The following is a 19,252-nucleotide window of genomic DNA, read 5'->3' as shown; positions in this document are numbered from 1 at the left end:
TCTGAGCCACCAGGGAAGCCCGGCAATGCTTTAAAAAACTTCAAAAAAAAGTTCAGTCGCTCAGTTGTGTCTGACTTTTTGTGACCCCATGGACTGCAGCACACCAGACTTCCCTATCCATCACCAGCTCCTGGAACTTGCTCAAACTCATGTCCATTGAGTCGGTGATGCCATCCAACCATCTCATCCTCTGTCGTCTCCTTCTCCTCCTGCCTTCAATCTTTCCCAGCATCAGGGTCTTTTCCAATGAGTCCATTCTTCAAAGTTTTGTTATTATTTCAAACTTTAGTAAAATTTCGAAAGTAGTACAATAAACTCCTCCTGTATGTCTTCTACCCAGATTCACTAGGCATGCATATTTTGCCCCATTTACTTTATTTCTCTCTATCTTTCCATACATAGGAATTCAGAATTTTTCTTTACCTTGTTCATTTAGTTATGATGGTGTCTGCCAGATTTCTCCACCTGAAAATTACCTTTTCCTATGTAATTATTAATAGTTTATGGGGAAATTCATCCAAGTTTATTTAAGTATCACCAGTTGCTTATTCCTTAGCTGAATAGTTTTCGGTTGTATTAGTATACCACATATTGTTTATTCACCTGTTGAAGGGCATTGGGGATTTTCCTAGGCATGGCGGGGCACCAACCAGATTCCTCTTCAGAGAAAGAGTTGCTCCCTGGCTGCAGGGGGTCAGTCAGCAGACAACCTCTAGCTGTCAGCTCCTTCAGAGTCTATCATAACTGCAGAGACCTGTCTTGTCCAGGATGGTACCTTTCCTGAAGCAGCCCACGTTCAGTGACCGAGCGAGGCAGCGGTATAAAGGTCCAGCCATTTCAGCCAGGGGTGAGACAACTCTGACCCACACTTTTAACTTTTTACCTCCAGGCATCCACCACTGTTACCCCAGCAGCCCTTTCTCAGCCTCTGTTGATGGCTGTATGGGGGATTCTCTACAGCCCAGTGAAGGAAAGGGGACAAACCCAAGCTTGGCCTGGGGATGGGTCACTTTGAAATGGCCTTGAAAGACTGTGATAAGGAGAAATTCTCCCAGTGGGTGGACTAGCAGATCATGCCCCTGGCCATCCACTTTGTGTTGGAAGAGAAATGGTCTGACGTTCAAATGAACATAGGCTTATAGGAGGTGGTGAATATTCTGGCTGGCATCAGAGACCTGGAAGGAAAAAGATTAGAAGTCTGGGGGTAGCAAAGCCTGAGTAGAAGCATGTGAATGGACAAAATAAGAATGGGCCCCAAATGGGATCATCTCTGCAGCATTCACTAGAGAGATTTAAAGGCTGAATTCTAGTATTTTCCTCTGGAGAGTGTTCATTTCTTATTCTAGCAGGCAGTTTACTTGGCACTAAATGATCAAATCGACAGACCGACCAGGTCACTTTATTTCAGATACTCCCCGTCATTGGTTGCCCCACTGCTGATACAATGAGCACATGAACAAAATGACAGTTGGGGCAAAAAAAGGCGGCTACTGATGGGCCCAGCAGCATAGGTTTCTTCTCACAAAGGCTGATATAACTAATGTGCTAAATATTCAAACTGACATAGAGACAACACTGGGCCTTCCCATGGAGCCAGTTTTTGAGGCGATCATCTGTCTTCTTTGTGCAGGTATACTACAGTTAACTCTTTCATTGGAAACAGCTGTCTATAATCTGCAATTATGTTTACCCATCTACTTTTTTCTTTTCAATCATTAATGCTTTTTTCATTTCTAAAATTTCCATTTGGTCCTCTTTTAGAATTACATTTCTCTCCTGAGAGTCCCCATCTGTGTTCTCATTATGCTTCTCTTTTCCTTTGTCTTTGTATACATTTTCTAATAGTGGCTTTGAAGTTCTGTCTGCTAATTCTAACATCTGTGTTCTATTTTCTCATGATTATGGCCCTAGTTTTTCTGTTGTTTCTTTTCTACTAACCTTTTAGCATATACCAGACATTTGGATAATACATTTTAAAGATTCTGGATTACATTGTTGTCCTTTGAAGAGTGTTCATTTTTGTTCTAACAGGCAGTTTACGTGGCAGACTCAATTTCTAAACTCTGTCTTCCTGTGGTGAGTAGTAGCTGAAATCTTTGATCAGTCTTTTCAGTCTCCTAGCTGTTATTTTTCACAAGATTGCTTGGAATTTTTCCTGCTGTGCAAAGTTCAGAGGCTAGCTTGAAAATATTCTTACAGAGCATTATTAATTGCTCAGAGCGTTTCAATTTAAATACCAAATTTAATTTTTCCCCTATTGTTGCATACTTTTATGGTTATTATTGATGCTTTAAACATTCTTGGACATAAGTCTTTGAAAGTAGTTTTAATGATTTCATTAGTATAGATTCCTATATAAAAACAGAGGAGTGGTTTAAAGTCTGTGGTACAAATTGCCAACTGACTCCACAAAGTTTGTAACCATTTTAATATTAATCAACATATTATACTTCCTAACTCTGGATTTTATTATTAACAAAGTTGCAATTTGAAAGGAACATTTAACGTACTAATATGCATTTGTTTCATATTTTTACCTATTTTTATCATTTTATTTATTTTTTTTTGGTGGACAAGTGAATATTCTGTTTCTTTTCCCACATTCCTATTAGGCTATTTGGTTTTTCCTTATCAATTTAGAAAACTTCTTTATTCATTAAATACATTCATTAATCCTTTACTGTTATCCAGTTTTTGATTCATGAGTTATGCGTTTGATCACTATTATTTGATTATTATTAGGGCTTCCATCTTTGAGGTTTGCTCAATGAATTAAGTGCTAGCAATTATTGTCAGCAGTTGGCACTTAAAATGTAAAAGATAAAGCATTTTTGTTAGTTTTGTATTGTTACGAACCCAGTGCTTCTGATTTAAAAACATCGATGCAGCGTTGGTTGCTTTTAGTTAATTTGGTAAGTGTAACTGATGATTATCATTATACACCAGGCATAATGTCATAAAAGGCTTCTTAAAAGGCACTAATTATTTCTTTGTTTAGACTTAGTATTTTCTTTTACTCCCATTTTGATAAGTTGCCATGCAATAAAAACTGAGATATTGAACAGCACAGTGGTCTAACCCTTATTTATATGACTCCTCTATGGCATACCTTAATGGTAGAATTCTAGAGTATGTTATAGCTACCAGAGGATTTTGATAATGTGGGATCTTAGAGGCTGTCTTGTTCTGTTTTCAGAAGACAGGAATCCCTTCTAAATTGCACTGAGAGACGGTCAACTGGCAGCAGCATCTCATCTCATTTTTAGAAAGGCCTTTCAAATCTCTCACTGGAACCATTGTTTCTATTTGTGCCTTATGGAGCTACACAGGATACATCTAAAATTGATCTCATTTGTGTGTATTTCCCCTGCCCATTTGTTTGGCATAACCATGGCCCCTCTTTGACAGAGCACCTCAGAAAATTTCCTTGTAGCAGCAGGGGAACTCTGACACTCAAGTCTGTGCGTTGAAGTATTCTCTGCTAAGTGGTACTAACTAAACTTGATGTTAACAGCATGCATTTTCATGGTACATACATTTTACACAAATGAGAATACGGTTGGCAAATGAGAAATAAGTCCAACCAATGATTGTAATGAGAAAGTGATGAAGATGGCACGAAGTAAAAAGGTTTTGGAGGTTTTGTATGAATTTAGAGATTCTAGGTTAGTTCAGGAGAGGCCGGGATAGAATGGACATTGGAATGGTGATGAAGTTTAGTTGCCTTGCTGTAAGAGAAGGCTGTAACAATGGTTACTGAAGTCATAGGTATGCTTAGTTAGTGGCTCTAGACAGACGGGAGTTAGATGTCTCTCTCCAAAGATAAGATGGCAAGTAAACAGGAGGACTGGGGATGAGGTGAAACCAGTCACAAAGATCCAACCTTATCAATAACACATGTCCCTGTCTGGAGTGGTAATAGAAGAGAAAGACAGCACTCTGTGAAAATGTAACAAAACATGTAGAAGAATTTGTTGCCTTTTTTTGTGAGTCAAGGATGATGACTTAAGCCACCATATATCATGCATGCTTCCCTTTTCATAAATTTCAGTATATCTGCTGATTTATGGAACCTTAGGTCCCTTGGTTCATGAAAGTTTCTCTGTTGCAATTTTATATGATAACCTTTTAAAGATTTGAAGCACAACCAAATATATCAACTTGGTTTAGCCATTCTTAAAATGACAGATTTTCTGACCCCTTGGCTCAGTTTGACTCACTTCTCTGTGAAATTTGGAAGCCAGACATAATATATGTTCTTGTTGTGGTAGAAAACCACAGGTAGGAGGCAGTTAAAACACTTACCCCTTAAGCTGGATTCTACGTTAAATTCTTGTCCATTAAAATATGTCTAATAAAAGGATATATTCTGAGGCAGTTCTTAAATGGTGATACTGGATTTTATGCATGTTAATACTCTGCTTTACTCACAGTTTCAAATATATAGTCTACATGTTGGCTTCTGTTGGGACGAAGCATTCAGCAAACTCTTGCATGTCATTGAAACTGCAAAATACAACTCTTATCTAAGCCTTTGGGAAAATTAGAAATCTTTTCATCATGAATATCAACCAACTACAAAAATATCCACAAGAACAAAACAACCAACAAACAACTGCCATAATAAAAACAGCATGACCTCTTCTTAATTACTGAGTACCCACTATGCTGGTTCATAATTTTAATACATCCTCCCCCTGGCCATGTGCTTTTATCTGAGGAAAGCAGTGAGGGGAGAGCCTGAGGAACACTCAGATTACCCAGTTTTGCAGAGCTGGAACAAGTCCAGTGTCCGAGGCAGACTCAAGGTGACTGGCTTCCCGGAGAGAGCCGGCAGTTCTACCGCTATGGTAACAAGACATACTTCATGCTTTTCAAGACACTTTGATGAGTGTTACTGCATATCTTCACCTTAGTGGAGATCTTCACCTTCACCATTTGATCGTCGGGGTTAGTGAGAAACCTGGCCTTGTCCTCACTTGGCCCAGGAACAAACTGAGCTTGATAGGAGCTTGCCAGAGCTCACACTGAGTCATCCGAGACGGGACAGAATCCCGATGTCCTGATTTCCAGCCTGGGGAGCCCGCTGCTTGACCACACTGCTGGCTCAGATGCACAGAAGTCTGTGAAGTCACCTGTGCTGAAGCGAAAATGCCCACGGCAAGACCTCTGAATCTCAAAGGTGAAAAGAAAGTGAACCAATAGGGAGAGAAAGCCTTCAGCATCTTGGATCTTTGTTCTTAAGAAGACCTGGTCGTAGCTGGGAGATTTGACATGTGTTTTAACAACAAAAAATGAGCTTCAGCCTACAGCCATGATGGGAAAAGATGGTGTCTATGAAGTAGTTGGAAAATTCAGTCTCCTTTAATATACACGGAGTCTTCTTTGAAGCTAAAAGTATGAGATGGAGCTGTGGTTAAGAAATGATCACACTATATGAACACCATCCCTGAGGCAGGAGAGAGAAATGCTTTCTATTCTAGAGACCAGTAGGGCTGGGTCCCAGATATAATGCTTTAGATGTTTCTTCAGGGTGTACCCCACTGGTGGCATGATGGTGACCGGATGCAGTGGGCAGAGAAGTCTCTTGCAAGTAACGTTTCAGATGAGATTGGGCACGTTCATGTATGGCCATAGATACAAGTAACATTTCAGTGGCAGGAAATACAAAAGAGTAGGAATACCAGGGAGGAGGAGGGAAGGGAACGGTATCAAAAACTTGAAGTATCTCCCATTTTTAAATGCTCACCTATTATTTTCAGTCTGTCTTCTCTCATCTCCCTCTCACACGCTGCCAGGGCAGTGGCAGTAAACCTGATTTAGAGCAGTCTGTTCCTCTAGGGCTCAGGGATGGGATTCCTTTCTCTTACAGAGGGCCAGTCATGTTCTGGGGACATTAATTGAAATTCCTGTGACTGTTAAAGACAGTTTGGGTAAAGTTAAACCCCTGATGCAAAGAGCTGACTCACTGGAAAAGACCCTAATGCTAAGAAAGGTTGAGGGCAGGAGGAGAAGAGGGCGACAGAGGATGTAATGGTTGGATGGCATCACTGACTCAGTGGACATGCTTTGAGCAAACTCTGGGAGATGGAGAAGGAAAGGGAAGCCTGGTGTGCTGCATTCCATGGGGTCCCAAAGAGTTGGACTCGACTCAGCAACTGAACAGCAATAACAAACCCCTGGGAGTGAAAATTAGTATGGGAGCACAGAAAACTCAGTTTTGTCAACATATCCAGTGTTTAAAATGTGTTTCATTTCCTCTCTACAAGCAGTAACAGAAGGGAGAAGAGAGGGGAAAAGGGAGAAAGAAGATGTAATGAATCATAGCAAGATTAATATGAGCTCAGTCTTTATTATTGCTTGGGAAACGCACCTAGATTGGAGAATTGCTGTCCATGGTTTCCATCCGTCTCCACATCCAGGAATGCTTGGAGTCTCCCTGCTGACTGGGGTGGATGGTCACAGCAACACGTGGGGCTGCTGTGGGAGGAATATGCTCCGGGCTGCGGAGGGCCACGCAGCAGTGTCAGTCACATTCCTGGAGACTAGGAAGGCCAGACCCCAGGGCCAGGCCGGGCTGGAGAGCTCTGCCTGGCTTTAGAGCCGTGCTGTGGTCACAGAGGCGCTGCCATGCCCGACTGCTGTATTCTCATGGTCACCAGCCCCCGGGGTGCAAGGCACCAAGTCGGGAACGTTGGAAGGCATCCCTTTCTTTATCCCATCCATTGTCTGACTCGCAAGGTCAGAAGTGTGGTTCTGGAGAGGGGACCATAGCTAGTTCCTGTAGGTCCTCCCACCCCTCCTAGACAGGGGCCCAGCGTAGGAAGAGGATTTGAGGAGAATCATCTTCCTCAGAGGCTTCAGAGAGGGTTGGTTTTAGTTCTTTTACTCTAAAACTGAAAAATTTCAACAATATATATGATAATTTAAAACCATGAAGTGCCGTCAAAATAGTAATACATATTGTACTGCAGTTTGTTTAAAAGAGGTTATTTTTCTGATACTTTAAGAAAACCCACGATGGTTTTTAATCTTTTCTGAACATCCCTGATTTGACTAACATCATTTACTTTTCTTGGGTATATAAGTAGTATTATAAAGACCTGGTGGTGGTTTAGTTGCTAAGTCATGTCTGATTCTTGTGACCCTATGGATTGCAGCTCACCAGGCTCCTCTGTCCATGGGATTCTCCAGGCAAGAATACTGGAGTGGGTTGCCATTTCCTCCTGCAGGGGATCTTCCTGATCCAGGGACCTAATGCGAATCTCCTGCATTGCAGGCAGATTCTTCCCTGCTGAGCCAGCAGGGATAGTTTTGAAAATGGATAATATCTTTATTGTTGATTATATAGCTATATGTGTTTATTGTTAATGACTCAATTTGAAAATGGAATGAGCATATTTTTGTTGGCTGTATAGCTATAAGTGTTTATGTAAATGATCCAACCAATACAGAAATGTAGGAAGTGGAAGTGGCCCTATAATATTATTCCCCTGCAGTTGCCACTGTCGTGGCCATAAACTTGTTTCTAACTTGCAGAAGCCTAAGGACCAGAGTTTTAAATGAACTTGTATTCTCATATTGGGTTACGTTTGTTCTTTCTGCAAAAACACATAGCATAAATAGCAGCAAACCAATTATAATAAAAAACAAACAAATGGAAAATGAAAAGTCATATAAAGCTACGGTAGCTACCAATAAGACCCTGAATGTTTAAATTTCCTAGACCTGTTCATTGTGTTATCATTCTGGCATTTTGTAGTTACTGTTGGTAAGTGGTAAAACCCTTTAGTGAATCTGCCAACCTACCATATCTGTACTTACTGTTTTTCTATTATGAAGAACATCATAATATTCTGGTTTCCTTTTTTTGATAAAAATATGTATTTAGTAGCTTTAGTGGTGTTTCCAAATCTTATCTCTGGGTGTCTACCTAGAGGTGATTATGCAGTCATAAAATTGTCATATGTGGCTGTTTGAAGCAAGTTTATTTGGTTGATTATACCTCATGTTTTCTTTATGATGATCATTTATTCACCAAACATTATTGAGGGATTTGGGTACAAAGGGAAAAGTCCCACAGGGAAGAGAGACACGTGTGTAGACAGCTGTCTGGCTGTGTGAGGAGAGTGTGCACGAGGTTACTGAAACACAGAGGAGTGTGTGCGTACGTGCGTGCTCAGTCATCTCTGATTCTGCAACCCCATGGACTCACCAGGATCCATGGGATTTTCCAGGCAAGAATACTGCCATTTTCTTCTCCAAGGAATTTTCCTGACCCAGGGGTCGAACCCACGTCTCTTTCTTTGGCAGGCGGATTCTGTTACCGCTAAGCCACAACTGACCCCAAAGAGGAGAGAGGGACTCCTTTTTGCCAGAAGGAACCTCGGAAAGATTTAGTGGAATTGATGGTTCATGACACGAGTCAGGAAATTTCAATAAGAATTTTAGGTAGGAGAGGGACTGGAGAGTAAGAACGTCAAGACAAAGGTTTGCTCTGAGAGAGAAGGGAATTAACATTTGTTAAGTACCTACTGGGTGCCAGGCATTACATGTCAGCTAGTCCATCCTGTAAGTTTGTCTTTGGCCTCGTTGGCTAGAAGAGACTTAGTCTCAGAAAGGGTATCACCTGCCCAAAGTCTCTTAAGCTGTTACCACTTGGAGGAGTCAAGACTCACACCCAGGTCTGGTGACCCCAGAGACATACTCTATCAGTAACATGAGGCCGAGGAAAGAGCTTGTCTTCTTGAGGGAATGATGGGTTGATTGGCTAGAGTGTGGCATACTTAGGAGGAAAGAGGCAGAAATGAGTTTAAAAATGGAGACTAAGGCCAGTTGGTAGGGTGTTAAGTTTGAGAATATGAACAAGTGTTTTTGTAAGTAGATACGAAAGCTCAGGTTTATCTTTAAGGAAGAGAATTCTGGTCACCTTGTTTGGCTGGGAGGGAGCTGAGTAAGACTGTGAGCAGGGTTGTATTAAGAGATTTATCCTCACTACACTTAGATGTGCAAACGTTTTTTTCCCCCCAAATTTGAGCCAACTTTTTCATTAAGACCCCATCCATACATAATAAGTGGAGAAAAAAGAAGCTGCTGAGAATAGTAAATTTAGTCTGCTCCAATCATGTAAAAAGTTCAGTCGCTCAGTCGTGTCCGACACTTTGCAACCCCGTGGACTGCAGCACACCCAGGCCTCCCAGTTCATCACCAACTCCCATAGTTTACTCAAACTCATGCCCGTTAAGTCGGTGATGCCATCCAACCATCTCATCCTCTGTCATCCCATACTCCTCCCACCTTCAATCTTCCTCAGCATCAGGGTCTTTTCTATGAGTCAGCTCCTTGCATCAGGTGGCCAAAGTATTGGAGTTTCAGCTTCAACTTCAGTCCTTCCAGTGAATATTCAGGACTGATTTCCTTTAGGATGGACTGGTTGGATCTCCTTGCAGTCCAAGGGACTCTCAAGAGTCTTCTCCAACACCACAGTTCAAAAGCATCAATTCTTCGGCGTTCAGCTTTCTTTATAGTCCAACTCTCACATCCATACATGACTACTGGAAAAACCATAGCCTTGACTAGATGGACCTTTGTTGGCAAAGTAATGTCTCTGCTTTTTAATATGCTTTCTAGGTTGGTCATAACTTTCCTTCCAAGGAGTAAGCGTCTTTTAATTTCATGGCTGCAGTCACCATCTGCAGTGATTTTCAAGCCCCCCAAAATAAACTCTCTCACTGTTTCCACTGTTTCCCCATCTATTTGCCATGAAGTGATGGGACTGGATGCCATGATCCTAGTTTTCTGAATGTTGAGCTTCAAGCCAACTTTTTCACTCTCCTCTTTCACTTTCATCAAGAGGCTCTTTAGTTCTACTTCACTTTCTGCATATCTGAGGTTATTGATATTGCATATCTGATAATACAACCTCAGATAAACACTTTCTGTGTCATCTGTATATCTGAGGTTATTTATATTTCTCCCAGGAATCTTGATTCCAGCTTGTGCTTCATCCAACCCAGAGTTTCTCATGATGTGCTCTGTATATAAGTTAAATAAGCAGGGTGGCAATATACAGCCTTGACACACTCCTTTTCCTATTTGGAACCAGTCTGTTGTTCCATGTCCAGTTCTAACTGTTGCTTCTTGACCTGCATACAGATTTCTCAGGAGGCAGGTCAGGTGGTCTGATATTCCCATCTCTTTACAAATTTTCCACAGTTTGTTTTGATCCACACAGTCAAAGTCTTTGGCATAGTCAATAATGCAGAAATAGATGTTTTTCTGGAACTCTCTTGCTTTTTCAGTGATCCAGTGGATGTTGGCAATTTGATCTCTGGTTCCTCTGCCTTTTCTAAAACCAGCTTGAACATCTGGAAGTTCGTGGTTCGCATACCGTTGAAGCCTGGCTTGGAGAATTTTGAGCATTATTTTGCTAGTTTGTGAGTGCAATTGTGCGGTAGTTTGAGCATTCTTTGGCATTGCCTTTCTATGGGATTGTAATGAAAACAGACTTTTCATTTTCAAAATCCGTCCCGAGGCCACTGCTGAGTTTTCCAAATTTGCTGGCATATTGACTGCAGCACTTTCACAGCATTATCTTATTAGGATTTGAAATAGCTCACTTGGAACTCTATCACCTCCACTAGTTTTGTTTGTAGTGATGCTTCCTAAGACCCACTTGACTTCACATTGCAGGATGTCTGGCTAGGTGAGTGATCACACCATCGTGATTATCTGGGTCATGAAGATCTTTTATGTATAGTTCTATGTATTCTTGCCACCGCTGCTTAATATCTTCTGCTTCTGTTAGGTCCATACCATTTGTGTCCTTTATTGAGCCCATCTTTGCATGAAATATTCCCTTGGTATCTTTAATTTTCTTGAAGAGATCTCTAGTCTTTCCTATTCTATTGTTTTCCTCTATTTCTTTGCATTGATCACTGAGGAAGGCTTTCTTATCTCTCCTTGCTGTTCTTTGAAACTCTGCATTCAAATGGATATATCTTTCCTTTTCTTCTTTGCTTTTCGCTTCTCTTCTTTTCACAGCTATTTGTAAGGCCTCCTTAGACAGCCATTTTGCTTTTTTGCATTTCTTTTTCTTGGGGATGGTCTTGATCCCTGTCTCCTGTACAGTGTCATGAACTTCCGTCCGTAGTTCATCAGGCACTCTGTCTATCAGGTCTAGTCCCTTAAATCTATTTCTCACTTCCACTGTATAATCATTAGGGATTTGATTTAGATCCTACCTGAATGGTCTAGTGGTTTTCCCTACTTTCTTCAATTTAAGTAAAAAGTAATTCTTTCTCTCTTCTGTGCCTCCCTAAGATAGTATCTCAGTATGGGGGGCTCCCTGTTCTTGAGATTGCATGGATGTTTATCAGTCGTTGGGGGGTGGTCCTTGCTGGTGCTGACAGGGGTCTGGCATTTATTCTAGCTCTGCCTTGGTCATCTGATGTTGAAGTGTGTGGCTGCTGCCACTTGTGGTCCAAGCTCTCTCAGGTCAGTTGGGGCTCAGGTGTCTGTTTTGTCCATCGTAAACTGAATTCATATCAGAGCAAGACCAGAACACACAAAGAAGGCTTTTTGAATAGTTTAGCCTGAATAATTTGCAGGCACATGTAGAGACAGTATTTTGATTATTTGAATTTGTTTAGTGAACTCCTGGAAATGTAACCTGTACTCTCAAAACTCTTTCCATCATTGGCATGCCTGAGACATGGTCTAACCTTTGGATGTACTTCTGCTAATGTAATTACCTTGCTGTCTTTTAAAGGTGGGTTTTAATTGGGTTCCCAAGCAGCAGCTGCTGTTGAGGTGCTAGTTACAGCCTTTCAATAACAGATTCATTGTTTCCTCTTCCTGGACTGGGCATCTGGCCTTGGATGGTAGCCAGCTGTTGCTGAAATGCCATCACTTATAGGATTGCCCTTTAAACCACTGATTTGTTATTTTGTTGACTTTCAATTCCTTTCCTCTCAAATTTAACTGGAGCTTTATTGAATACAGTGCTAAACTCAATTCTTCCCCTCCTCAGTGGCCTTTTCATCAGGTTATTTCCCTCTAGTTCATAGCATTTAGTCCTCTGGCTGGACAGGAGGTTTGAGAATTAAAGACAGCTTGTCATTTATGGGCTCAGGCCTGTCTGTGGGGTAGTGCAGTGGATTCTGTCACAGGCAAGTCTTCTGATGATGTATGCCGAGGTAACACGAGAAGTCTCTTGGCAAGTTTTTGCCTTTTTTGTAAAATTGTGCTGAAAATTCTAGGGTTTTTAAGAATTTATCTCTAGGATTGTTGTCCTGAAGGATTTTTTAAATTATAGTATAAATGGTTTATAATATTATATTGGTTTCAAGTGTAAAAGATAGTGATTGAGTGTTATTATAGATTAAAAGCTTTTGTCCTGAGTATTTTTAATTTGTTTGAAGAAAATGAGCCTGTAATGATCATACTGAATAAAGAGAAGTTTGCAGGGGCTGGTAAGGTGGGACAACAGAAAGAACTTGCGTTTTATCTTTGGTTTTTAACCTCAGAGCAGCGGTGTGGGACTGGTCATTTTCAGGCCCCAGGATGAAACTGTGGGCAGGCCCAGTGTATTTTCTGATCATTCTCATATAATAAAAAGTTCTCCAGTCATATTTCCTTCCCAGACAGTCTCAGCTTGGTAATTAATACATCTAGCCTCAGACAGACTGATTTAAAGTGACACCTTCCCCTGTCCCTGACTCAGATTCTAGGTTCACTTCGTCAAATTCCACCCAAGGAAAACCTATTGGTAATTTTATTAGAATATAATGAAATTACAAATTAATTTTTTCTTTAGAGGTGATAAACTTATTTTCTTACGTCCTTCGACTGTTTATATTTCTTTGCTATTGCAAATGCTGTGTTTTCAAAATTAAGTTTCTTATTTGTTGATATTATACCAAAGTGCAATAAGTTTTGTAAATTGATTTTGTATCCAATAATTTTGAGGGATGTTCTTATTTTAATAGTGTTTCAGTGGATTTTTAGTATAGGCACTTACATCATCTGTGCAAAATGATTTCCCCCCCTTGCTTTCCATTTCTTTTTTCCTTTATTTTTCTATGTTGCCCTCCAGACAGAATTGGTATTTAGAAGTGGTGATAATTGCCATTTTTCTTATTCTTGATTTAAGAAGGGCTGCTTGTAATAATTTACCATTAGTTGAATTGTTTATAGTAAGTTTTTGGTAGAAATCCCTCATTAGGTTCAGAAATTTCACTTTCGAGTTTACAAAGAATTTTAATCATGTGTTTGTATAGCATTTTACCAAATACCTTTTCTGTATGTGAGATATTGTAAGTTGAATCTTACTGAGGGACATTAAGATGCAATCTCTGGTGTCTTCTAGGTGCAAAGTCATTGCCAAGTAGACTGGGAGTGTTATTACATTTTGAAATATGATTTACATAATGCTAATGCATTTTGTAAGCATAATATATGCTTTGTAGGGAAATACTATGTTGTTATGCTATTATGCTTCAAAAATAAAATGCAACTTTGTTTTTTTTTCTTTCCAGTATTACTTTACTGTTCTTTTTGGCCACGAAGGTCAGAAACCACTGGAGCTGCGCTGTGAGGAGGAGCAGGATGGTAAAGAGTGGATGGAGGCCATTCACCAAGCCAGGTATGGGAGCCACTGGATTGTCTGGGTCTTGCATTGAGGTTTCACCATTGGTACTAGTTTTGGGTGAACTTGCAATTCCAAGTTGAATTTCCCCTTAATATCTCCTCCTTAGTCATGTGGAGATGATTCTTTGCACTTTCTGTGGCTATATTCTCGCTGAAGATTAAAGGTAATAGATATGGCAATAGTAATGATTACTGAAGACAGGGTTGGGGCCTATGTGCCAGGCTCTGTTATAAGTGCCTCTCAATGAAGGAATCTGTTAAATGCTTGGATTCACTCATCCTCTCAACAATCTGTGAGAGGCATGTCATGGTTAACCCCTCTTTTACAGATAAGGAAATCAAGGCCCAGAGAGTTAGTTTGCGTGCCTGAGGCCTCACAGCTAGCGAGTGGAGGCACTGGGATACAGACCCAGCCGAGCCTCCACTTGGAAACCCTGCCCTGTGCAGCCTGGTTATGGAGAAGGGCGACACCAGCTGCCATCTGGGGAGATAGAAGAGTGTGCTTTTGCTTTCTCCTAAGAAATACCAGAAAGGTAGACATGAGCACACTTGGCCTCAAACGGCAATGAGAAATCCAAAAGAGACACAGGCAGACCTCTCTCTTTTATTTTTCTTATTCAGTTCCAAAGTCCTGTCCGTTTTTGCTTTGAATGGCCCTTGTGCTCACTGCTTTTTGCCTGTCCCCAGAGTGACTCCCTGCTTCAAGTTTCAGGGCGAAAGTCAGTCTGGGACACGTGACTTTTTCTTTGCCGGACATGAACCCCCCTCCTTCTCCTATAAGTCCATTCACATCTGTGTCTGTCCCTACCACCCACTCCCAGACCCTTCCCCACAAGCCAGCGCTCACTGGGCCCCTTCTACAAATGACCACACTGCTTGCTTTATTACATGTGGAATATTTAACAACTTAGTACAATGTGGGTTATTGTTCACATATTTCACACGTGTGATTTCTGTTTCCTGAGCTGGACTGTAGACAGCATGAGAGGAGGAGGATGGGGACACATTCATTTCTGAATGAAGCACAGTGCTGAGGATGTAGTAGGTCATCAGGAAATATTTTCACACTGATTATAAAGATTTAAGGTGCTGTCCTGAGTGAGTGTAGGCTGTTCTTTGAGCCCTGAAGGCTTTTTCCCCCCTTCTCCCCTCCGCTCCCTTCCCTTTCCCTCCTTTCATCCCCTTCCCCTCTTCTTTCTTCAGCTACTGTATAATGTTGACTACTTGCCCTGTGGCAGGCAGCATTCTAAGTGCTCTGCATATTTATCTTAAAAAAAAAAAAAGTCCTCCCAGCTACCAGTAGGGTATTATTAACTCTGTTTTACAGATGAGAAGACAAAGGTTCATGACGATTAAGATATCGGCCAAGGTGTAAAAAGGTGGTTAAAAGGAAGAGGGAAGGGCTGGGACTCGAGCTCAGGTCTCTCTGACTCCACAACCTTTAACCAATGTTCTGTATTGTATTAGTCTTCGTTATTGTCTCTTTGTCTCTTCCTCTAGTTCAAAGATGAAAGTGTGTTAATGTCAGGTTAGGGCTGAGAGTAGATGTTACTTGCACAAGATTTCAGTTCCTTTTCTTTCCTTCTCTCCAATTTCCCTGAAATGCGCGTGGTTGGAGACCAAAGGCTGCTCCCCAAGGGGGACCCCGAGGCAGCTTCCTAACATCAGGATCCAGGCACACTGCTCAGCCATCTTCACTCTCAGGGTCTCTGTCTGACGGTTTTGCTCCAGACTTAAGGCTAATGCAGACTGACTCTCTGTAGAAAGAAAGTCAGGTTTTCAAAGGTGAAAGAAGTATCAAGTTGGCAAGGTAGAACCCTTGGGTCATTTCCAGACACAGTCTTTGTGACCACTTCTGTTCCTTTCTACCTGGGAGTTAAAATAAAGTAAATAATTTAAAACACGTGTATTTGCCCATTTTTTTTTTTTTTTTTATCTTTCCAGAAGACCCGAGTACCATTAGCAGCCTAAATTCCTTTGTAGTTGCCAAGCAGACATTGTGGTGAACCAAATAGAGTATGAATTACTTTAAAGTGGTAAAATTTCAAGTAAGAGGTTTTTTGGTATACCAGGAAAACTTGGTCATATATGTGTAAGTAGGTCAGTAGCTATTTGATGTTGACTGCCATATGATCAATCCAGGGCTTAAATGATTTTGTCAGGAAGCGTAGATTTTAGAAACCACTTCAGTGGTTTAGTTAATCCAATGGTAAAAATTTTCTTCTCTTTTAGATGTGAAGATTTGGTTATTAATTGATCATTTTTCTTGGTGTCCTGACTTTTGGTCCATTAGATTTGCTCTTCCTTTGATTTGAGGTCCAGGACTCCATTGTTTGATGACTTCCTTTTAATTTGACTGCTTTACATCTGACTTCTTATAGTTGACTTTTTGCATTGAGATGCTTCTTAAATTCTTGCTTTCTAAATCACAGAAGATAATAACTTTTTCATTTACATTTCATTAAGTCAAGTTTTTGGTGTAAACTTGGGTCTGTGAAATTCATCCTGACTTTGTTTGTAAATGAGCAGAGCCAGAAAGTTAATGAGGCTGATTCAGAGAAAGAATTTGTCAGCCCTTTTTGCTTGGCATTGTGCTAATTAAACAACTGGTTGGTAACTAAACATTTCACCTTTAGAGGATAGCCTAATGGCATTACTTTGGTATTACTGCCTTTTTAATTGCAGATGCTCAATAATTATGGTTTTATTGATCCCTCTTTTTAAGTATGAGCTTTTGATGAACTGATGAGTATTTTAGCCTGGGACTAGTTCTTTTCTGAGCTACAGATCCTTCTGTAGGTACTACACAGAAACAGGGACTGCTGAGAATCCTTCTCTTGATCACTGCTCCTCTTTTCCTGGGGTGTTTATCAGTACTGGCCTGGGTGTTCTATCTTTGGAGTGTCATGAGAGCCACATTCTTAAGGCTGGCTTTTGTACTTCCGAGCTGGATTGACTTGATTTGCTTTCAGAGGTTCTTTAGGTCGTTTCCTGGCATGTTCAGTTGCATGTTTTCTTCCTTAGATCTGGCCCAGGAAGACATCTTTTTGGAAATTGATATTCTCATTTTGAAGCTTTGACCTTGTCCAGGAAGCTTGTTTTACAGTTTTGCTCAAAGTTGATCGATATTACATTTCTAGAAATTGGCACATTTAAAATATCATTTCATCATGTATTACTGGCATTGGTTCACGGGAAGGTGATAGCAAGGCTTAGTCTTGTTTTTGTTGAGATGAGGTGAAGCCAGAGTATTTTAATAGTAATGAAGTCTGTGCTTGTTCTAGAAATGGTTTACTATTTAGGTATGAAGGTTTAGACATTTCCAGTAACTTGGTATTTCTTTGTTCTCTTATAGCCACATCTGTCCACCATGGTTGATTCAGTTGTATACATTGTTGTAGTTGTTGTTCAGTCACTCAGTTGTATTTGACTCATTGCAACCCCATGGACTGCCACACGCCTGGCTTCCCTGTCCTTCACCAGCTCCCGGAGCTTGCTCACACTCATGTCTATTGAGTCAGTGATGCCATCCAACCAACTCATCCTCTGTTGTCCCCTTCTCTTCCTGCCTTCAATTTTTCCCAGCATCAGGGTCTTTTCTAATGAGTCAACTCTTCACATCAGGTGGCCAAAGTATTGGAGTTTCAGCTTCAACATCAGTCCCTCCAATGAATATTCAGGATTGATTTCCTTTAGGATTGACTACTTTGATCTCCTTGCACTCCCAGGGACTCTCAAGAGTTTTCTCCAACACCACAGTTCAAAAGCATCAATTCTTCAGCACTCAGTCTTCTTTATGGTAGATATTATGACAATCAAAAGCACTGATCCAGTTGATTGTGGGTCTTTAGGGCTCATTGGCTGACACGACAATGTCCATAGTTTCATCTGCTGGAGCCCTGAGCAAACGGAACCTCGGAAGTTAGAAGGTAGTCATGTCCTGGAAGAGGATCCAGTTGAACCAGAGGTACCAAGGCTTTTCCCATTCTGATCTAAGCATAAAACCTGAAGGACCTGGTTGATGACAGTTGGGGAAAGAGGTAGGTGGAAAGTATTTCAGAGTTGTAGGGGGTAGACTTCAAAGGATCTTGTGCCCGCCTAGAAATGGACAGCGTTGGACCAGGGTGGCATCTAACATGTCTCTTGGATCCCTAGCTTGGATGGCGTCACTCCCTGAGAGGGGATGTGATGACTGAGAGGAGGACTGTGGGGCAGGATGACAAGTGCTGGCCAGGAAGGGCTTCTGCAGGGGACTGTGGGGTATGAATGCCTGGAAGGGGCAGTAGGGAACCGGGCAATACAGGTGGGTCTCCTTGCCCATTGGTATGTCAGGTATGGGAGAATGAGCATCAGGGGCTCCTAGAGAAGTCAGGTGTGTCCTGAGGGGAGAGCTGGCTTTGGGTTTCTACCAGGTCTGAGGTCAGGGGAGGGCTTGTGAAACATCAGAGGCACGGAGAACGTGGTGCCTGGTATTGCACACCGTGGGGTGTGTGTGGCTTTGTTCACTTGCAGAGCCCTTGCTTATGCTGTCATTGTTTGAGACAGTCCTGCTATCTTTTGCCTGCTTTGCCTCCAGCTTCTCCAGCTAAAACTCCACACCCTCCCTTGGTGCTCTTTCCTCCCTTTTGTGTGTGCCTATGGCAGGTGGCCCTTAGGTTTTCCTTCGTGGGGAAGGTATTTGCAAGAGAAAGAGGAACTGAGCGTGTGACTCCATCCCATGGAGCTCACGTCAGGTTTTGTTTGGCTAAGGCTTGACGCAGCCCTTTCCTTCACCCTGTCAGTTCTGAACTTGATGAGTGGAGAAACTTAATCCTCCAGTTAAGATTTTCGGTTAAACCTTGTCCTCTTGTCCACTAAAGAAAGCTCTAATCCAGCTTCTTGGGTCTGTTTTTATCTATAGTCCTTTTGATTACATGTGTCTGAGGCAGCCTGTTGTTCATGTTCTCTATCTCTTCACCTCTTCCTCTAAAACACACACACACACCCGCCCCCCCATTGGTAATTGCACCAAACACCTAATGCTTGTAACCTCATTCTTTTTACCTGGCTAGAGGCTTAATCCATACAAAAACATGTATGGATGTGAGAGTTGGACTATAAAGAAAGCTGAGCACCGAAGAATTGATGCTTTTGAACTGTTGTGTTGGAGAAGACTCTTGAGAGCCCTTGGACTGCAAGGAGATCCAACCCGTCCATCCTAAAGGAGATCAGTCCTGGGTGTTCATTGGAAGGACTGATGCTGAAGCTGAAACTCCAGTATTCTGGCCATCTGATGTGGAGAGCTGACTCATTAGAAAAGACCCTGATGCTGGGAAAGATTGAGGGCAGGAGGAGAAGGGGACGACAGAGGATGAGATGGCTGGATGGCATCACTGACACAATGGACATGGGTTTGGGTGGACTCCGGGAGTTGGTGATGGACAGGGAGGCCTGGCGTGCTGCGGTTCATGGGGTCACAAAGAGTCAGATACAACTGAGTGACTGAACTGAACTGAGAGGCTTAATTTGGAGCAAAGTGTAAATACAAAATCTCTCTGACACTGAAGGCCACTGTATGTATCCTGTCATCCCCATAAAATTAGCACTTTGTGGAATGTGCATG

General features: G+C 41.6%; 1 protein-coding gene across 4 annotated transcripts in view; it reads left to right on the top strand.

The window, feature by feature from the left end:
- The window catches only part of RASGRF2 (Ras protein specific guanine nucleotide releasing factor 2), a 246,104-nt gene that overhangs the window by 53,870 nt on the left and 172,982 nt on the right, over positions 1-19,252 (top strand). For 3 of the 4 annotated variants that reach the window (XM_043464746.1, XM_043464747.1, XM_043464748.1), the window contains exon 2: positions 13,539-13,645. In XM_043464746.1, coding sequence (XP_043320681.1) covers positions 13,539-13,645 — 107 coding nt within the window. Of the gene's footprint in view, positions 1-13,538; positions 13,646-19,252 lie in introns of those variants that run through there. The other variant, XM_043464749.1, reaches the window with a different exon arrangement.

Source organism: Cervus canadensis, chromosome 4 (genome assembly GCF_019320065.1).
Source record: "Cervus canadensis isolate Bull #8, Minnesota chromosome 4, ASM1932006v1, whole genome shotgun sequence".
Classification (NCBI taxonomy): Eukaryota; Metazoa; Chordata; class Mammalia; order Artiodactyla; family Cervidae; genus Cervus; species Cervus canadensis.
Note: the sequence above shows the minus strand (reverse complement) of the source record. Positions and strands in the feature narration are given on the sequence as shown.